Raw genomic sequence first — 21,418 nt, 5'->3', positions numbered from 1 at the left:
GCTACCAGAGCTGCCAAACTCTGGTACAGCCCATGAGGACTACCTATGAGTCTGATATGGCTAGTGGTAGATGGCCATCAGGGCCAGTCCAGAATTAGGCAAAACAGAGGAGGCAGATGCTGGGGCAGTAGCAGCAGTCCTTCGGTGCTCCTACTTTACTCTTTTCCATCTCTTCACTCACTAAACTGGCCAGTTGCTTTCAAGTGTAGTTGTGGAGGAACCTATCTCAATACCAGTGTTGAAGTATAAATCAACTGCCAGTCCAGTTGGCTTTTGAATCTGTTCTGTGTAGGGTACCATCAACATAGTATTGCTCTGAGTCATTGTGAGAAATAAAAAATGTGGGAGAGGACACAATTGACATAAGGGGGAGGGCCATCCATCTGAGGATGCTCTTCTGAAGGATGACTTCCTCAAACCTGGAACCAGCCCTGGCATAAATGTTAAATGAAGCCATTCCATGACTTACGGTAGGTAGATAGATCACAATAATAAGCAAAGCAGTATTCAAAACAAACAGCTGTGGCTAAAACCAATATTTCACAACACACTGCAGATTATGAAAATTTGACATATAATCGCAGATAACTCATCCGATGTGTTCCTATAGGCAGCAATTTTTTATTAGCAGTCAAAGCCTCACTTCTCCCACCCCATCTGATGCCATTGTCCTGTCTGTTGATAATACTTTTTCCTGTTTATCTAAGGTTTCTTTCAGAAAAAGCAGACTCTTTCTAGGGTCCCTGTTGTTACTTTAGCCCTGAAGAGGTTGCCTGTTTGTTTATTTGTTGGAATTATTACTGTGGAAGAAAGTGAGTAATATGTCTAATAATAATCTATTACAAATACAACATTTGGGGCTGGGGCAGTGTGAGGTCATTTAAAAAGTCCCTTTTACAAAATAACATAAGAAGGGGTAATGTTATTACTCCCTGCCCCCTGCATATGACAGGTATGATCAGTTGTTATTTTTTTCTTCTTAGTCTTCTCTGTTTTGTTCCCATTTTAGTGTATGTGCTGTCTTCGTTTTGGGAGACAAAAATACTTTCTTTAGCAATTTTTGGGTGCTTCTTCCCAATTTTTAGGCCATTCTTTTCAAATGATTTTTTAAAGGAACAAAAATTATGAAAAATAACAAGTAATGCAATAAATATTTTCTCTCTTATACACTGTAAACAGGAAGCCCTACTGTGAAATAATTAGCTGCTTCTTCAGAGTAATTACTCAAATTTTTATCTGCTCTCCATTTTCATAGACACCCTTGCTGATGAAAGCCCATGTCTATTATAAAACTACTTTGGTAAATTACAGTAAAATATGCATTTCCTTTCTTTGAACCTTTTCCTCTGGTTATTTGAAAATCCACTGCAGCCTGCAGATATTTCTTCAGCTACACCTTCTGGCTTCCAGAGCCAATGATGCCTTTGACTACTAATTTATGAATTCATCAAATATTATGACTGTTTCTGTGTAAACAGCTAGTAGATAGCCAGACCAGATACAAAGAATTATAGCTGGTGTACTTTGAGAGAGCCTGGTGGATAAACATGCAAATGGGGAGAATGCACTATCCCTGGAGCAAGAGCATTTATTCTTAAAGCATGTGGAGTTCAGCCAACATGCTTTAAGAATGATTGAATAGGAAAAAGTTGGAGGAGATACTACTTTTCAAATTTCTTCTATACTGTTGTGCCTCCCTTTCCAAATAGTTCCTTTACAAATGGAAATCATGCTTTTTTCAATTACCACTGCCTACAGTACCTCAAACAGTATGCAACTTTGTTATTGTTGTTGCTATGTGACTTCAAGTCATTTCCAATTTATAGTGATCCTAAGATGAAGCTATAATGAGGTTTTCTTGACAAGAATTATTCAGAGTAGATTTGCCTTTACCTTCCTCTGAGGCTGAGAGAATGTGACTTGCTCAAGGTCATCCAGAAGGGTACTAAGAGTACATTATCCAGGTATTTTATGCACACCATCAGTAGGCAGCACTGATTTCTAATTTAACCTAGAATGGGAATTTTTTGAGTTGTATCAAAATTGTCACATAGACCCGATTTAGACGGGCCTTTGCGGCGACCCTGTCACGTGCTAGGGGTTGGCCAAGGATGCACCGTCCATATTGGCTTTACCCCTAGCATGTGATGGGGGCATCAAAATGGCGGTGCCCTGTACACATGGGTACCGCCATTTTGATGCAACGGACACATAGCGTCCACACATCCCTGTGCCTTTGTGACGCTGCAAGTGTGCCATTGGTGCATTGCGGCATCACAAAGGCACCGCAAAAGAACCCACTTTTTGCAGGTTCTTTTTGTTCTGCAACTGAGCCATGCGGTTTGTCCGCTGCAGCTCCCTCTCAGAGCAAACCAGGGTGGCGGGAGACCGCCCTTTTTGGGCGGTCTGTATCCCACCATAATTTCTTCTGTGTTAAGCTAAACAACTTGTCAAATATCTAGTCCTCAAATTTTCATAGTGGTTCATTGCCTTTAGAAGACCCTCTCCCCTTCCAATTAATCATATTTATTGCTTTTCATGTTTAGTGCACTTTATTGCAGGGCTAGCAGTCATGCAGTATTCCAGGTATTGCTGGACAGTAAATCCCATCCTTCTTACTAATGGCTATGTTGACTACGGTTGCTGGATCATAAAGTCCAACAACATCTGGAGGGCCATAGCACTCACAATTCTGCTTTAAAGCACCCAACATTTTCAGACATGTCATCTCAGAAGTCATTACAAGAAAAGTGCAAGACTCATTGCAGACACAAGGCGCCTGACATTGAAAAATACTGGCTTTCCTTCAGCAATAAGTGTGTCCATAGGTGCCCCTTCTGGCTCACAGCTCTCATGCCACTACACTTTACCAGTTCTAAAGTACTCTGCTATTATGTTACTGTGTGCAATTAAATGAAGAAATAAACCTATGAACCCCAGGGGAGTGGGGTTAAAAAGGCATACTTGTCTTTGAGTAAAAGTAGGAATGGTTAAGCACAGTCCCTTCTGAAGACCCAGCAAGTTGTGTGGCATCCTTTGTGCTACTTCTTCTTCTTGAATGTGTTGCTTGAGATGGGAACTGGGAATGAACAGTAGAGCTGGTGATTTCCCTCTGAGAAATTGGATCTGCCACTGTGATGTTCTCTGTAAGAAACAGTGATGGTCCTTCTACAGGGCTGTTGGTTGTGTTAGAACTGTTCCTGTTTTTGTTCTGCAAATCAGAAGTTGTGCTGTCTGCCTTCCAGTGGCTATCCATATGGTGGCTGCTTTCAGTGGCTGAAATATGAAGGAAGAAAATTAAATGCTTATCAAAATCTAATGAGCTGATCTTTGAAGTGTTCCACACGTTTTATTAAACTACACCTACCATCAGTTTTGATGTCTTTGTACATAATCAATTCTATCTGATTCAACAGCTGCACAGGGCATACCACCTCTATATTATACCTGTACCCAAAACAGATGTTAATGTGTGAAACATTCTCCAAGCCCTTTTATTGTTCTTTAATTCTTTTAAAATAAAAGCAATCTCAGCATACTATACACTTCTCTGAAATAACTTTTTGGGGGCTTGCTTCTTAAATTTCTATTGGCCAGGGGTTTTCTGATCAAAACAGTATTGCAGTCTGTTGCTGTCTGAATGCCTTTAATCAGCATGCAGAAAAATTTCAACAGAAAAAAAATTGAGTAAAAATAAACAGTAAGAAAAAAAGTTGAGCAACTTTTCTCTGCTGTTTCTTCACTCAAGAATGTAGCTTCCAGTGATTTCTCTTAAAAAGAAAGAAAGGAAGGAAGGAAGGAAGGAAGGAAGGAAGGAAGACACATATTTTCTGTGTCTTATCAGCCTTCCCTTTATCCTCTTCAGTAAGCTTTGCCATTTCAGCTGTGTCATCAGCTTTTGCTAATCTATTCAAGTACTTTTGATAGTGAAACTCACCTGAGTGATTAACTTCTGAAATTGAAGCAACTGGTATCTTGGGAGAACTTATCCTGAGAGTCACTGTTTCAAACTTAGCAGTATCCACAGTATTTGGTGAGGCCTCATCAATTCTTCTGATCCGCATCACTGAAGATGAATGGTGGGTTAAATGACCAGATCTAATCATTTCTGTATGAGATGTGGAGCTTCCTGTTACAGCTATAGAAGCAGGAGCACTGTTGGCTATTGTCCTCAATGTCCTTCCTTTGCCACTGCCAAGGGTATGAAAGGCATCTGTATTATATGTATGAGAATTTGAAGTCCTTGTTTCAGTGTCTAGGCTCTCTAGTCTCTCCATTACCTCTTGTTTGCTCATGATGGCTGAAAGAAAATGGAACAAACACAAAAAGTTAAAACAGGGGGGGGGGAACCAACAGGGCTGATCTTAATTACTCTGCACAACTTCATACTTTACAGAGGACAGTAGATAGTTGTATATTTTTGAATAAAGATGCCCTAATATTTGTATGTACCACAAGATGTGTGTGCATGGCTTAGTATGCATTTAAGTATGTGTGAGAGAATGAGCATGTGCATACTGTACGTACATGTGCTCACACAGAAAATAATGTTGCCATGGGGTTGAGGGGTGCAGCACATGGATGGCATCCCCCTTCAATTATATCTCATGTGAATTATTGTGGACATCCACATTTTCTATAGGTTTATAAAAGCAGGACATACAGTAATTATGGACTTATTTTTTCACATCACCGCTGTTCTATAGGTCCTCAGCAAGAGCTTCTACAAAGCCACTGTCTTTTGTGCTTTTACATTCCCCCATCTATCCAGCAGCCCAACAATCCATGAATTACTGTGCTTTGGAATGTATCCCAGCTTTGCAATCACACTCTGGTGACCTAATTTATCCTCCTAATTATTTTTAACATCCTTCCAGGGAGCTGGTAGTGGCTATGAGCATTTAATGATCATGCTTCAACAAAATCTTATAAGTTGTCCACAAGTAAAGATTGAAAGTCTTAACTTAAACACAAAAGCAGGGAGATGTAATCTTAGAGAATATATTTCTTTAACCCAAAGGTCTTTTGGGGCTGTACAAGACAAAGGCAAGGCTATTCTCCCAGCAACAATAGCCTGGTCCACTCTGGTCTACCATAAGTTACCTTCTTCTGTTGAAAGCCCGCACATTCCATCACTGTTATCAGCATTCCAAAGGGCATACACACAAGTGTCCAGATTGCTTATATCTGACAATGTCACACAACAAGCAAGCCATGCATGTCCTCATTTAACAAGCTGCTTATTGTGGCCAGTTTGGTCTAATTGAAATTCTAAGGCCCAGCAGGATGCAGAGTGCATGAATTTGCAATTCAGTACCTGGTATATGTAGTGCAAGCCATCATCTCTCTATAGTAGCTCTCAACCAGAAATGAGGAGTATGACTGTTGCCATACACAAAAACATGCATCTCCAACCCCCCCCCCCCCCCCCCCTCCATTATTTTTTCAGGAATGAGCCCTGCTCAAGGCAACATTATTTTTGGGACCGCTGTTGGCTATGGAATTCCAAGAATTGTCATCTTTAAGAAAGCCATTTTCTCAAGCTCTGCTAATTAGCATTCAAGACTGCCTGGTACACAAGTGTCCCATATCCCTGCAGTCATGTCATTAGATCTGTCCTTCCCCAGCACAGAGTCCCTAGTATGGTCTTTTCACTCTGTGGAGTGATGATGAATTCTGAGCTCTCTCTTCCTCTTTAACACACACACACAGCAACCAAAATTAATTTTTAAAAATGTGTTGTTGTGTACTTTCAAGTCACTTCCAGCTTAGGGTGACTCTAACGCAACCCCTTCACAGGGTTTTCTTGACAAAATTCATTCAGAAAGGGTTTGACACTGCCTTTCTCTGAAGCTAAGATAGTGTGATTTCCCAGTCACCCAGTCCATTTCCATGACTGATTGGGATTCCACTCCTGCTCCCCTGGAGTCCTAGTCCAACACTAAGACCACTCTGTCTATTGTCATATCAATAGATCTTAGGGCAGAACATAGTACACAGGGTAAACAATTTAAAACTGTAAAATATCATTTATAGTCTAAAAACATACTAAACCATGGAGTATATCACATGGAGCTTTTGGATGCCTTCTCCTGCATCCCGATCCTGGCCCCAGGGACCCCCAGCGAGCTATCCCATCATCCTCTGCCTTCTCCTGCATCACAATCCTGCCCCAGGGACCCCCCAGTGACCTATCCCATCGTCCCCTGCCTCCACCACCCTCTCAGGGAGCGTGTTCCACTATCAAACAGCTCTTACTATCAGGAAGTTCTTAATGTTGAAGTGGAATCTCTTTTTCTGTAGCTTGAATCCATTGCTCTGGACCCTATTTTCTGGAGCTGCCAAAAACAAACTTGCTCCATCATCATATGATTTTAGCAGCAAGACTGTTATTTACCCAGAAGTGGAAAATGGTAAGAGTTTGCTCCCAGGTCAGAATACGTGAATTGTTATAGATATCAGCTCTGAGCAGCACCAACCCAGCTTTACAATTTCTGCTTCTTGTCACCCTTCCCAAAGTGCCCTTCCTCTTGTACCCTTCCCAATGTTGTGCTTGCCTGAAGCAAGATAGAGTACCAGGCAAAGCAACAAGCAGAAACATAGTTAGGTTCTTGTGTTGAAGGCTTGGGAAAGAATTAACACTAAAATAAAGAATGTTGAATGTTGAATAGAATGTTGACCCCTCCAGGTGTTCTTTTAACCACAATTCCCATTACTTCTCATCATTGGCTGTGTTGGCTAGGTTTGATCGGAGTTGCAGTCCAACAGCATGATCACATATTCTCCAACACTTTAGTAAAGGCACCTGGGCAGTCTGTAAAAAATAACACCAAATTTTCAAGGGCTGATTTGTGTGGGAAAAGAAACACTAACAAGCCTTTGGTCATATAATTCGGCAAGTGGATTGAATAAATACAAAGAGAAGGAGAATGTCAAAGAGATGCCAGTAACACAGAGAATTAACTATGTGACTAGCTGGATTGGAGCCACGCCTGTTTGCAGTATCCCTAGATTGGGAGAAAAGCAGATATAAATAAATAAATAATAATAAATAATAATTAGCACCATGTCTAAAAAAGATACATACATTGGTAGTTTATTTATACAATCCTGGTTTTGTTGGTATATTGTTATCTGTTAAGATTAAAACATCTTCCCAAAATGACATTCCCTACTCGCTAATGGACTACATGTTTTATCTGTGCATCTCAACAGATCTCCATCCAAAAGTAGAAAGGCAGCTAAGAATGCCATAAGGTGTAATTGAATATTTTTAAGAGGTCAAAATTATCCAGACATCTTCCAACAGGCTTTCTACAAAGGTCGCCCACTAAACCTGTTCAGGCCTGACCCTACTTAACTCATATAGTCTGATAAGCTCACAACTCAAATCCTGTTCCCAGTCAATTTGATGGCAAAGCTCAAATTAACTTCCATAGACAACACTCCTAAAGGGGGATTATTGAAAAGAAGCAAAGGAATGCAGCAGCTGTTAACAACAAACATAAAATAGTTGAGAAACTATGCACCCAGCAGTTGGTGATTACTGGCATTTCCCAATTAAAGCCTCTCTGACGAAGAAGTTCCTTTTAAAAAGTATTTTTATGTACACCCACATCCTCCTTTTCCTCTGTTCTCTGCCTAGTTGGAAGGTTTTGTTTTGTTCTTAGTGAACATCAGCACTAAGAGGATGGTTAAGGAGGGATGGAGAAACACAGACTTGATGTCAGCTTCCAGCACACAACCTCAGTAAACAATGCAGCAGACAAGATTGGGAAAAAGCAGAATTCTACTCTAGTTACTCCTATTGCAACAATATGTGTCTGCATCCAATAGGCAAGGTAAACAGCATCTGCCTCCTAAATACCTTACTAAGCATGTAAGCATCAAAACAGAAAGAAAAGATAAGAGCAAATAAGCCTGCCTCACCAGCTACCCTCAACTTGTTGAAAAAGCATAGATCTAGAAGTTTGGCCAGAAATTGTAAAAAAAAGTGGAGGTGGTGAAATAAAGTCATTCATGGATGCAAGTGGTTTCTAAAAGGTTTTGTTTAGTTAAGCGAGGCTTAGCCTACCCATTTATTTAATTTCACATGCATATATAGTTCTGAATAAAAAGTTTGTTGAAAAATATTGAACTCTTCTTTTTTGGTTGTGGGGGAATTTATCCCCATTCCTTTGATGTTATTCCAGTCAAATTGTATACTTAAGTACTATTACCAAGGAACACATTCCTTAGCTTCTGTTAAAAAAACGTAATGCTCAGCTTGTTAACTGATTATACCTGTACTGTTTTTTTCCCTAGAAAGATGGCTATCTTTTAATTTTTTTACACAGATACCACAACATCAATGTACACAAGGACAGAGTGCCTTCACTGGTTTTTAATTTATGAATTAATTATCTAAAGCTATTTGTGCAATAAACTCAACAAGTTTGTTGGGCGAGCATGCATACAGTAATCTCTTTTATTTTTTTATATATATTTCCAATGTATAATAAAATAGATTGTATTATTAGAATTATATTATTAGAACCTTGTCTTGTTTTCTCTTTTATTTTGGAACTAATTACTAAAACCTGAAAATGAAAATCAGGATAATTATAATTATAAGACTTGCAAAAGCCTTATTGTGCCTGAAGAACAGGGCCTCCATGCTCCCTTTAAAATTATTTTAATTTTTAGCATAAAATTATTATTATTATTATTATTATTATTATTATTATTATTTTCACAGTGTTACATTAACATGGGGAATACACAAAGAATGTAGTTAGTAAGGAGTAATGATGTTTAACATTCACAGACTGTTTCAGAAAGCCTGTAGTGTTTGGCTCCAATGAGCATGCAGTGAATGGGAATATAGATAATAAGGGAGTGTTGATAATCCCACATATGTGTTAAATTTTAGTCTGAGTCTCATTTAGGGAGAAAGATGAGATAAAAAAAAATCAAACAATCAATCAAAGACATAAAATAATTTTTAAAATGTGAGAGAATTGGCAAGATACATGAGTTAGTCAGCCTAACATGCCAAGTGGCATTATATGGGTACTAATGTAAAGATGGAGAGTTATGGGTCCAGATGCAGACATCTTGGGACTGTTGGAATGCCCTCTTATGTGAACGTACTGTTTTTGTTCACATTAGTGTCTTTCTAGAATCAATTACCTCTCTCATGAAATAGGCAACCAACCAGGGAATGACTAGTGGACATGTTGCCATTGGTTTAGTCAAGGGGTCTCTCTCACACAAATATTTATTATATGTGATGGGCTTTATCTAACTAATTCATTTTTTATATACGGTGTGTGTGTGTGTGTGTGTGTGTGTGTGTGTGTATCTATCTGCTGAAGACACACATTTCCATACCTTACATGGTACTCAGAAGTTAACCTAGGGCACATTTTATGAATCATATAAATGCATCAGTCAAATAAATGTCCATATCTTGGATCAAATATTGGTCAGAGAGGAAGACCACATTTCAGATGGCTGGACTCAATCAAGGAGATCATGGGCCTGAATCTGCAGGACCTAAATAGAGTACTGGAAGATAGAGGTCTTGGAGATGTCTCATCCAAAGTTTCACCATGAGTTGGAGTCGTCTTAAGGGCAGTTAACAACAACAAAATATGGAAGCAGGAATCATGTTTCTTTCCATGTGGCTTTAACCACACAATGATCAGGAATGAAATCAGTGAGCCCAGTGAATATCCACATTCGCAAGCAGAGCTAACATTCCCAGGAAGTCCCTCTGTCCAATTTTTAGAACTCTATCCTATCCCATCAGCCCTCATGCCACCATTTCCCCTTCACTGCTTTATTCAGTGGGGCTCCCCAGCAGTCTGGAGAGGTATTTCAATTGGTTGCTGGGGGGAGGGAAGGAAAAAAGGGATGGAAAGATCATATTCCACAATTCCCTTTTGTAGGTTTGTCTTGGTATCCATACCCTGGTGTCTCTTCTTCTGGCACTCTGCTCTCTAAAATGAGAGGCAATATGTTGTGTTTAATGCAGTTACTGGAAAGGTTTGAAATAAGTGGTGGCATTTTTAAAATGATAACAAGAAATGCCTCCCAAATGAAGGGACATATCTGGCAGCCTTAAGGTTAAAGTGATCCTTGATGGTGAACACAGGAAGTGTTTCTGTAAACCAAACCACATAAAATAAGGAGCAATATTCAAACTTAAAGAAACTGGAGCTATAAAAGCTGTTTGCAGTCTGCCAGATCCACAATTAAGTCCTAGGACTCAAGGCAAAAGTCACAAAAGAAAATCCAAATTCCCCCCTTCCTGAGTCTGTCCAGGAAACCTTTAGTAGCAAGGTTTAAGATGAATAGAATAATAAAGAATAGAGTCGGCCTCTCCTGCCTCACAGGGTGGGCACACACTTCAGTCTGTTCCTTTATCAGCTACTAGAAAAGCGTCTCTGGACTGTGTTTTTAAGCCCTGCTGCGGATGTAATGATTATGGGTGGAGGCTGTTTTGGAGCCAAGGGAGTTTATGCGAACAAAAGCTTTGCTCCTAAATCTGGACTGTTTCAGTTTCCTTCCTTGCTCTTTTCCTGAAAGGAGCAACACTGAGAAAAATCCTCAAAGCAGAAAGCCAATTCTATGGGGCTGTAAAAGCATGCAGACCTTATTGTGTAAAAAGGGCCCACAGGCCTGTGAAATAACTAAGGGAATAAAATTATTTTTTCATGGGGAAGGCAACCTGTTCAGTACAGAAGGATAACTTGAGCCTGTAAAGACAGGCCAAAATAAAGTTGCTTTGGTTCACTTTGGAGGTATGCTGTTTAAATGATGCATGCGTCCCAAGAGGCCTGAAGTTCCGCTAGAACCATGCTCCAGTCCTAAGGACTGGAGCACGGCTTTGGTGCAGCTTCTGGCCTCTTAAGGTGCATGTGTCATTTAAACAGCATACCTCCAAAGTGACCTGAAGCAGCTTTATTTTGGCCTGTCTGTACGGACCCATTGAGAACAGTGTGGTATAGTGGTTCAAATGCTGGACCCCTGCTCAGCCATGGAAACCCACTGGGACACACTCTCAGCCTCAGAGGATGGTAAACAAATCTTGCCAAGAAACCCCCATGATAGGCTCAACATATTTGTGTGCGCGCACACATGCGTCTTCAACTTTTCTGTCAACTTATGGTGACCCCATGAATTTCATAGGGTTTTCTTAGGTAAGGAATACTCAGAGGTGGTTTTACCCTTTTCCCTGAAATATAGCCTACAGCACCTGGTATTCATTGGCGGTCTCTCATCTAAATACTAACCATTACGTTTCCAAGATCAGAAGTGATCTGGTGCCTTTAGGGTAATTAGGCCTTATAGGATTCCTTTATATGTTTATATATAATAGTATGTAATAATTAACTATGTAATAATGAATAGCTGATCAATGTTGGATGCCTTTATTGCATTTAGGCCCTAGGGTCACATAAGGGTCAGCATAAGTTAGAAACTACTTCAAGGCACAGGACAATGTGGGTTGCCAAGTCAGGACTGTACCTGGACCCAAGATTTCATGGTCAAAACCTGAGACCTAAGGATGTCCTTTTGTAATGTTACAAAAAGAAGGCCTGGGTGATGTTACAAGTGGCAACCCATAATGATGTCATTAAGCATCACACATTAAGCATCAACCACAGTTACACAAATTATGCCATTTAAACAAAAACTACAAATCTAAAAATGAGCAAAATATATACACACATACCTTTCCAAACAGTGCTCTTACTTTGTCCTCCACACCCTGAGAACTGAAGAGCTGACATCTGGCAACCCTATGGATAAAAGCCACTATCTGTGTAAATGTGGTCCTATGCTAGGTAAATTAATAAAGCCACCTAAGCCAAGTGCAAGGTAATAAGCTTTAAAGGTTTAGAAATGTATCCCTTCCCCAGGGCAAGATTTTACTAAAAATTAGTCATCACACATAAGACTTGGGAGCACATTTGGGCTACCAGCAGACCCACAGCCAGGAAATATTCACATTGATATGGACCCATAGATGTCACCAGTGCAAATCACTCAGTATTGTATCCTGAAACCAATGCCTAATGTTGATTTTATTGTGATATAGATGCCAAATAACAGTATATACAATTTTCTGCTTGCAGTACTATATTTGTTGAAATGTATATAGTTTCATATTTGTGGCACATTCCCCCAGGGTAACTGATAAATAGCACAAAATAAGGAAAACAACTCACAAGTAAATCTTACTTACTACAGTTTAGGTGTTTTACCATTTGTTAATTTACAAAACAAAATAATAATATGCTTGTATCATCCCAAAAAGTAACATACTACAAGTAACATTACTTGCATGACTTCCAAGCTCCAGCTCAGAATGACCCATAGAACAAGACTATTTTCTTGTTTTATTTATTTTAATTATTATACCCCGCTCTTGCACCACATAGGCTTTCAGAATGGCTTACAATTATTATTATTTTTATTTAGTTCCTTGCCCTCTCTTCCTCCTCTTAAATTGCTAGAAACTAAAAGAGTCACTAAGGCCCCATTCCCACTGGCTTATATAGCCGATCAAGACTCGGATTATGGGAGCATCATTCCCATTTGAGTGCGCATTCGATCCTCATTACGCCGGTTTCGTTCCTACTGGAATTCGTATCTGATCTCCATGTAATCAATTTTTCCAGTGAAAACCCAAATCAGGGGGGTCGAACCCGGGTTAATTTGACTGCACTTTTCCTGAGGTTTTTCTTGCACCTCCCCAGTCTGATCCAGGGCAAATGAATGGGAACGGCAAGGGTGTGTCCGATTTGGGAACTTGGGGATGGGAGGAGCAGTGCTCAGGGGGCTGTCCTGGGGGTGTCACCCACTTTGTTCTCTTTCCTGCATTACTGGCGCTATCCCCCCCGTATGCATGGCCTTCCCCCAGTGGAGTGGGAAGCAGGGTAAGGCGATCGAGTGTGTAGACAAATTTATTTTAAAAATAATTAAGCTTTTGATCACCTAGGTCAGGATAGGCAACCTTTTTGAGCCGGGGGCCGGGTTGCTGTCCCTCAGACAACTGGGGGGCCGAACTCAAAATGGTGCCCGGAGCGGCACGGAAGCTGCAGGGGGGCAGCAATCGGCGGCAGGACCAGGCTGGGGCCGGTCCCAAGGCCTTGCTGGGCCGTATCCGGCCCACGGGCCGTAGGTTGCCGACCCCTGACCTAGGTGCTCTGTCAGGTGTCCAAACATAGCAAATTGCTACATTGACTTCCAAACATGGTAAACACATTACGCTCCCCTGCAACCCCCCCTGCTCCACATTCATAGAATGACATGTGAGGAGAGCCATTGAACACCATTTTTAAACTATTTTTCTTTTTTTTTACATGCCTGCTTGATCACCCCCCAGACAGCCCAGGGAGCAATGGCTGAGGCAAAGGGACTTGGGGGGATGGAGGTTCCTTCTCCCTTTCCCAGAGGGGCTCTGGGAAGACACAGGACAGCTTGGGAGGCAAAGGGACTTGGGGGAATGGAGGCTCCTTCTCCCTTTCCCAGAGGGAAAAAGCGCCTAAGCGATTGATTGACTGCTTTAAAGAAACAAACAGAAAAACAAGTTTGAAAGACACAAATGGGAACAGGGAACAAAAATAGCCTGTGCTAAAATGTATCAAAACAACTGACGTCACTATGACATCAAGCGCCAAGGCGCTTGATTGACAGCTGCTTAAAAAAAAGAGGTTCTGGAAGGGCAATGGGAACGGGGAGCAAAAAAGTCTATTTCAAATTATAACAGAGAAAATTTCAATGGGAACGAGAATATGAGTAAAAAAACACCCTTTCGTAATGGGAACAAAGTACCAGATTTGAATACAACTCGGAAAAAAGATCTGAGTCAGAATCGCAGTGAAATATGCCGCTTTATATGCCCAGTGGGAATGGGGCCTAATACTTAATAATGAATAAATAAAATTTGAAATTAAAAAGAAATGCTATTTTTTTTAAAAAAATATTTTTTAAAAAAGCTATTAAAAATATGAAGCCAACATACATGCTGTCCTATTTTCTGGCTACACTCTCCATCTGTCACTATAATGTCAATAGACATTAATTGTTTGTAACAATTATCTCCTGATGCTCAGCGAGCACGAAAGCTTCACTGCATAGAACTGTTCCTTGCATTTAAGTCTCCATATGATTCTCCTTTATCTCCATCTGTGCAGTGGTCTTCAACTTATCTCCTCAACTGGGCTCAGGATTAAGGTTGCCAAGCTACCCAGCTGCTTTATATCCACAGGAGGCAGAAGAGAATGGCTGAAGGGACCACTGAATGAGTAGAACAGTAGGTGTTGGTGCCACTGGCTTTCTCAGAAGGTGTCCTTGACGCTCTCTTAAAGACATATAATACAATCTCACCCTCTGTCAACCCCTGCTTTTGTTCTACTTCAATGCTAGAAGAAAGCAACAGTCTCTTCCAGGACACCCCATTCCTTTCCCTGTTACCACCAACAACCCCCCAGGCATACAGCACCCTGTAGCCACTAAGCTTTCTTGGCCCTCACTGGACTGTTCTGGCTTTGGGGTTTTACTCTGCCTAAAACTATGTTTTCCTAAAGATTCTCTCAAACATGAAGCCTTTCCTTGCAGTTTTCTTCAAGCCATATGAATTTTATTCCACTTTTCAACCTCTTTTATTCTGCATCAATCTCAAATGAAACATGATATTATTTTTAAAAAATTAGCCTTGTACAGCTTATTTTTAAAAGAAAAACAAATAGTTGGCAGTAGAAAGGAACATATCAGGATCACACTTGCCTCCATATTGACCCACACCCATTGACTGCCTCGCCATGCTAGCAACGAACTAATTTTAACAATCTGCCTAAATGTTATGACATCAACTGTACAGATATGGTCATGGGGATGGATAGTGGTTATATGTACAGCTGACCAAAGGCAGTCACACTTTCCGTTCATGATACACAATATCCAAGGCCAAAAAAGTAATCATGATGCCTCTGACAGAAAAATCCCAGGAACATCTTTCCTTTTCCGTGGCAGTAACAATGCAAAAGTAATAAAACTGTGATATCCAAAATAAGAGGCATCCATCTCACTCTGCCTAGTGGGTGGAAAACATTTTCAACAATCAAAATTTAAACACTTTCTAAACTTCTTTTACACTGGTAAAAGAAGACTGACACTTTGTGCCTTCAATCAAATTAGGACTGATGTAGGTGTGAATGTGGGGGGGGGGGACACTACTTTGTCACCATTTAAACTCCTGCTCCCTTCTGATGGCAACATAGTTGGAGTCTGTCAGACAGCTTGGAAAGGAAGCTGACTGGCAAGACTCCACCAGTGCAGGGTTGCTAGGTCACTGAAACAATAAAAAAGGCAAGGAAAAAAACATCCTGGCTGCAAAAGAGGCCAACCCAGAGTATAAAAGGATGGGTGGGTGGGTAGATGGGGGGTAGGGAGATACAATGAAAACCACTGCAGCTCCATGGATGTGTGAAGAACAGGTTAACTGAAGTGAAATATAGTTTCAGGCCTGAGTGATCAGAACATTGTCTGGCAGTAGCTTTCCTGGGTAAATTAATAGCATGTCAGATCTGGATAACTGTAAGGAAATATACATTATTCTGGCATGCCCTTAGCCATCAGAATACTCCTTTAGATAAGGCATGGAAACTAGGTCATTTTCCATATATGAAGATTTTCATTGTCATCGGAATGCCAGATATGTTGCATTAACCTAGGACTGAGAAATTCTGTTAAGCGGTCATCAGGAAGCGTCTGTGTTTCTATATAACCTGCAATCCACAGGAAAGCTGAGATTAAACTGTAACAGAACTGAACAATAGCATGGAACAAAATCTTGTGAGTGGTTTCAGGATGAGCCACAGTGTGTGCCAAAGTTGTTTCAAGGTCTGTAAATTATAGAGTTCACATATGGGATAACAAGAATGCCATAATTTTGATGTCATGCTCGGTATATTAAAACTGATAGCCAAATTCAACAATAGCTAGCATCCTAAACAATAATGATCTACAAGGGGAATTGCAGTCAAATGTTGCAGTGTCAATGCTCCTGGTCAATGCTCTCACAGGTTACTCCATTCTTTTTCCTGTCCGTGTTATCCTCTCCCTAGATGTACAGCATTTTGCATTTGCTGAGCATGTTCAGGCCTCACTGCACTATTTTATGCTTGTTTGGGAGGTTTGCCCCCAAATTTTCCTATGGATATTTTCCCTAAAGATTCTGCAAATATTTGGATTCTCTTAAGCATGGAGATAACGTCTTATTTATAGTTGGTCCGTTTCAACTAAAATCCAGCTAACATTCATCAGCTTTTCATGACTACATATCTAATTATTACATATTACATATAAAGATATAGAAGACTCCTATAAGGCCAAAATATCCTAAAGGCACCAGATCCCATTTGATCTTGGAAGCTATGCAGGGGCAGCTCAGATTAATACTTTAGATAGGATGGGTGAATCTGTGGATGCGGAATCTGTGGGTACAGAGGGTTGAATATTTATGTTCAAGATAAAATAGCAGTAAAATATAAACAACATGTGTTTAAAAATGTTGTAAAGCCCAATAAAATAAAAACTTATTTGGCTTATGGTCTCAGGTTGACACCAGGAAAGCCTTTCGATGGAAGGAATTCACAAATGGGATTACCACCACTGAGGAGGCTTTCTTTCTGGTCATTGCTAACATTGTGTAGGCCAGGCAGCAGCAACTGGAAGGAGAATCTGCAAAGATGGAGGAACTCAAGTGGATTTTACAGTCACATACATCCTAAAGAGTTGAACTGAAGGGCATTTAGCACAGGGTTTATCCTGGATTAAACTTCCAAGGTCTCCTTACAGGAGCACCCCCATTAGGGCTCTATAAATCTTGATCTATCAAAGGAATGAAGACCAAGTGGCACCTCTAGGCACCACCAGACTACAGCTTCCAGAAATTCTCACCAACTAACAATTCTGTCTAGGCCTAATGAGAATTACAATTCAACAACTCTGGACAGCCACATGTTTTGCATCCCTGACCCAACAAACTCTCTCAGTGGAAAAGGTCCTCTCACATTCCTGGTTTGTTTCCACTAGCTGCCTCTGGAATCAATTCCCAGCTGCAGCACTGGAGAGAAAGAGGTGGGAGACAAAGGTGCATTTTCCAAGCTTTCTTTTCTTACAGGTATGGACATGTATTGTCATATAGTATCTTGAGATACCATGCACAATCCTTTCCCAGTACAATGTCACTATCTCTAGTTTGGGTGCAGAGTGTACAAAATGGCATTCCAGAGGACAGGCCATTCCTCCCCACAACCACCAAATATATGCCAGCCACAGATGCTGGCGAAACGTCAAGAAGAAAATTTTCTAGAACATGGCCACATAGCCTGAAAAACCCACAAAAAACCATGGATGCCGGCCATGAAAGCCTTCGACTTCACAAATGGAAGTTGTTTTGTAATTTCTATTATTTTGATATGATGGAAACATGATTATTCATCTCCGTAAGCACTCCTGAACATTTTGAAAGTAATAACAGCAAATATAGTATGAGGCATTGATCCTCCAGAACAATATGTCTCACATAGTTTTTTGTGGGGTTTTCGGGCTATGTGGCCATATTCTAGAAGAGTTTCTTCCTGGTGTTTCACCAGCATCTGTGGCTGGCATCTTCAGAAAGTGCTTGTCAGGCAAATAGGGAAGCATATTCACAAATCTTATATAGTAGGACAAAAATTAACATTATACTACAGTCCATAGGAACGCTAGCCTACAGCTGCTTTCTCCTTGCAAATATGACTTCAAGAGGAAGAGGAATATGTAGTAGAGAAATATTGCAAAGTGGGGGGTAGGCTGTGTTTTCTGGCAGTATCTTTACTTGCTCCAAGGCAGCAAAAGCACACAGACAAATAACTGATGAATTTCATTTTGGAAACGACTGGGTAAATTTAAACTGAACTGGGTACTGGGAATAAAACAACTTTGTTAATGCCAGGAGCTCCCAGGAAATACTATACAATACTATGGAAGAATAAACCTTTTGTGGGTGGGAGAGGCATTGTGTGAAAAAATGAGACTGGCAAGGGAAGGATAAATCAGTTCCCCTCTCTGGCTCTGTCTGCACAGGCCAAATAAAATGTCCCCCTGCCACCATTCTCTCAAAGGAGAGTCTGGATGATACACAGCCCAAACCCTGGTCTGGTGCAAATAGTCCAGACAATGGATTCAAACCCTGCTCTCTAGTGTCATAATCCAATGCTCAAACCATTTTACCACACTGTCTCTTCTTACTCTCTCCCTGTTACCTCCTCCTCCTTTGAGACTGTGACCCTTTCTGCACTGCTTGGAGAAAGCAGATCTCAGCCTCTCCCAGAACTCTAGCCTCTTTCCAGCCATTGTTTCAGAAGGGTGTAGCTGCTTTGGTTTGGGCTGCACTTGGATCTTGACAGCACCTCATCATTTTTACCTTTTCTTCCCCCTTGATTCAAGCCATCTTGCCATTTGGCCTAAAATTGCAGGAACACTCTCAAAACTTTGTATAGGATTTTTCTTTCTTTCAGTAATCAAAGCCCAGCAAGTGATATTTCAATCCTGAGCTCAAAGCCACAAGGGAAAGAGGTAGTTGTTGACAGTAAGGGGACTAAACATTCCCCTGTGACCTAACATCTGTTGCATTCAGCTTGGCAAAAGCCACAAGTCCTTTTGGCCAGAGCACGGGGGATCACTTTACTTCAAATGAGATTATGGCTCTAGAAGAGGCTTGTGCTCTGCCAAAGCTCCTTCCTCAACACACTGCTTTGTGCTGACTTCCAAGCCATGCTTGGTTCTGCCAGGAAACTGCTTGCCAACCCTGTACACCATGCATCCACCCTCCTGTCCTTCCAATGCCAGCTCTGTTCTTGAGTAAAGTAGTGCCACCTTCTAACCTTTGTTCATTAAGCTACACACATGCTTAAAAAACCAAGCATCTGAACGGTTGGTTCTGCATGTCAATAAAACAGCTGTTTTTTTTGGGGGGGGACAGATATAGAGTTATAATCTATGATAAGTAACAATGAACAGGAACAGCAAAACGAAACAAAACCCCAAAGGCTTCATATATAAATATAGACATGAGGTGGCAAGCAGGATTGAGAATGGGGACAAGAATTCAAAAACAATCAATTGAAAGACCTAGGAAATGCCTCAATGAATAGGACAGTCATTGTTTAGTACTTAAAAGAGCACCAGACAGTGGAGAGTAGGTTTTGACTTAACATTAGAAGAACGTCTTGACAATAAGAGTGGTTGGGCAGTGGGACCAATCATCTAGAGTGGTGTTGAGTTCTCTTTTTTTGATTTCTTCAAAACGAGGCTGGACAGCTACCTGCTGGGGTACTTTAGCTGCAGATCCTGTACTGAGCAAGAGGTTGCACCTGATAGCCCCTGAAGCCTCTTCCAGCTCTGCATTGGGGAAGGAATTCCTTAGCCAGGCACAACTACAGAAGAGGCCACTTGCCTAGTGTAGAGAACCGGTTGTTTCAGTAGGCACAGTGAGGCATCTGCCTTAGGCAGCAGATGGCAGGATGAAACAGTTAAGATATTGCAGAAGGGATCTGTAAGCCCTTGCAGCCTGCTTTGTGCCCCTAAATTAGGCTGTTACCTTCATGTGTGCTGGAAGATGTAGCACCATTCATATTTAGTGGCAGTCCAGCTGAGAGTGAAGGGGTAGTGAGGGGGTAGGTATGCCATCTTATTCTTTCCTCAGGCAGATAATTGTTTAGGGTCAACCTTGCTACGGTTTCCAGATAATGTTGAAAAGCCACTGATTTAAAAAAAACCTCAAGTGGTTAAAAGGTAGCCCTTCAGGTATTATAGCATATAAAATCAGCATCATTATAACCATCATCATCACCTCCACCACCACCATCATCATCTTTATCCCACCTTTTCTTCAGTGCTGGGACTCAAGGCAGCTTAAAACTGCAACAGATACTATATGGTAAAAAAGGTTAATATAAAAGTATTTAAACTGCCTGTAATATTACTGTGAGCACCTAGATCAGGTGAGCAACTGCACCTTTTTCCTTCCTTCCTTCCTTCCTTCCCTCCCTCCTCATTCCTTATTCTTTTCTCTTACTTTTTAAAGCTTTTTTTTTTTTTTTTTTTGCAGAAGTGATGTCACATCATTTCTTGTTTTTTTCAGGCTCATTTTTAGGGACTTTTGATAGGTTTTGGAGGTCAGGGGGGCTAAACAAATGGGCTTATTGCATTTTCAGGTGGCTTAGGGGTTGAAAATTCCCTGAAAAATGGAGGGGGGATTTAGGGGATTCCCCAATAGGTTTTAGGGGCTTGAAAGCAGCTCCCCTTTCCTCACCCCTGTTCATCCATCAATTTTGGATGTCTTTTGCATTGAAGTTTGTTTTGTGTCATGTATATTTATCAAACTTGATTCAAATAGTAATACAAGGAGCACAAGCTTAACTCACAAATCCTTAAGTAAGTCATTCAGTACAAAACATATTCAGGGTAGCCATGTTGGCCAAGCAGCAAAATACAACAAAATCCAAAATTCACAAAACAGTGATACTTTTATTGGCCAAGCAAAATGCTCAAAATACATCTTGTAAACTTTCAAAGCTTCATTGGCTTCTTCATGTGGCAAAGATGTTAAAAACCATACAGGAGAAGAAAAATCATGATGTTAGAATCACAGTCCTACATTTTGTCTCAGATGTTACTTCTGTTGTCAGTTAAGATAGTCTGGAGGGATCTCATAGAATAATAGAATCGTAGAGTTGGAAGAGACCACAAGGGCCATCCAGTCCAACCCCCTTCTGCCATGAAGGAAATCACAATCAAAGCATCCCCGACAGATGGCCATTCAGCCTCTGCTTAAAGTCCTCCAAGGAAGGAGACTCCACTACACTCTGAGGGAGTGTGTTCCACTGTCGAACAGCCCTTACTGTCAGGAAGTTCCTCCTAATGTTGAGGTGGAATCTCTTTTCCTGCAGCTTGCATCCACTGCTCCGGGTCCTAGTCTCTGGAGCAGCAGAAAACAAGCTTGCTCCCTCCTCAACATGACATCCCTTCAAATATTTAAACAGGGCTATCATATCACCTCTTAACCTTCTCTTCTCCAGGCTAAACATCCCCAGCTCCCTAAGTCGTTCCTCATAGGGCATGGTTTCCAGACCTTTCACCATTTTAGTTGCCCTCCTTTGGACACGCTCCAGTTTCTCAATGTCTTTTTTTAATTGTGGTGCCCAGAACAGTATTCCAGGTGGGGCCTGACCAAAGCAAAATAGAGTGGCACTATTACTTCCCTTGATCTAGACACTATACTTCTGTTGATGCAGCCTAAAATCGCATTGGCCTTGCTAGCTGCCGCATCACACTGTTGACTCATATTCAACTTATGGTCTACTTAGACTCCAAG

At 40.9% G+C, this 21,418-nt stretch overlaps 1 protein-coding gene across 4 annotated transcripts in view; it reads right to left on the bottom strand.

The window, feature by feature from the left end:
- Window positions 1-21,418, bottom strand: part of HEG1 (heart development protein with EGF like domains 1) — a 78,155-nt gene that overhangs the window by 45,002 nt on the left and 11,735 nt on the right. For 3 of the 4 annotated variants that reach the window (XM_042445003.1, XM_042445005.1, XM_042445004.1), the window contains exons 2-3: window positions 3,938-4,300; window positions 2,965-3,276 (exon numbers count right to left, since the gene is read on the bottom strand). The exons of the other annotated variant lie outside the window; for it this stretch is intronic. In XM_042445003.1, coding sequence (XP_042300937.1) covers window positions 2,965-3,276; window positions 3,938-4,300 — 675 coding nt within the window. The remainder of the gene's footprint in view (window positions 1-2,964; window positions 3,277-3,937; window positions 4,301-21,418) is intronic. 4 annotated transcript variants of the gene reach the window in all.

The sequence above is a fragment of the Sceloporus undulatus genome, chromosome 1 (genome assembly GCF_019175285.1).
Source record: "Sceloporus undulatus isolate JIND9_A2432 ecotype Alabama chromosome 1, SceUnd_v1.1, whole genome shotgun sequence".
In the NCBI taxonomy this organism is placed as follows: domain Eukaryota; kingdom Metazoa; phylum Chordata; class Lepidosauria; order Squamata; family Phrynosomatidae; genus Sceloporus; species Sceloporus undulatus.
Note: the sequence above shows the minus strand (reverse complement) of the source record. Positions and strands in the feature narration are given on the sequence as shown.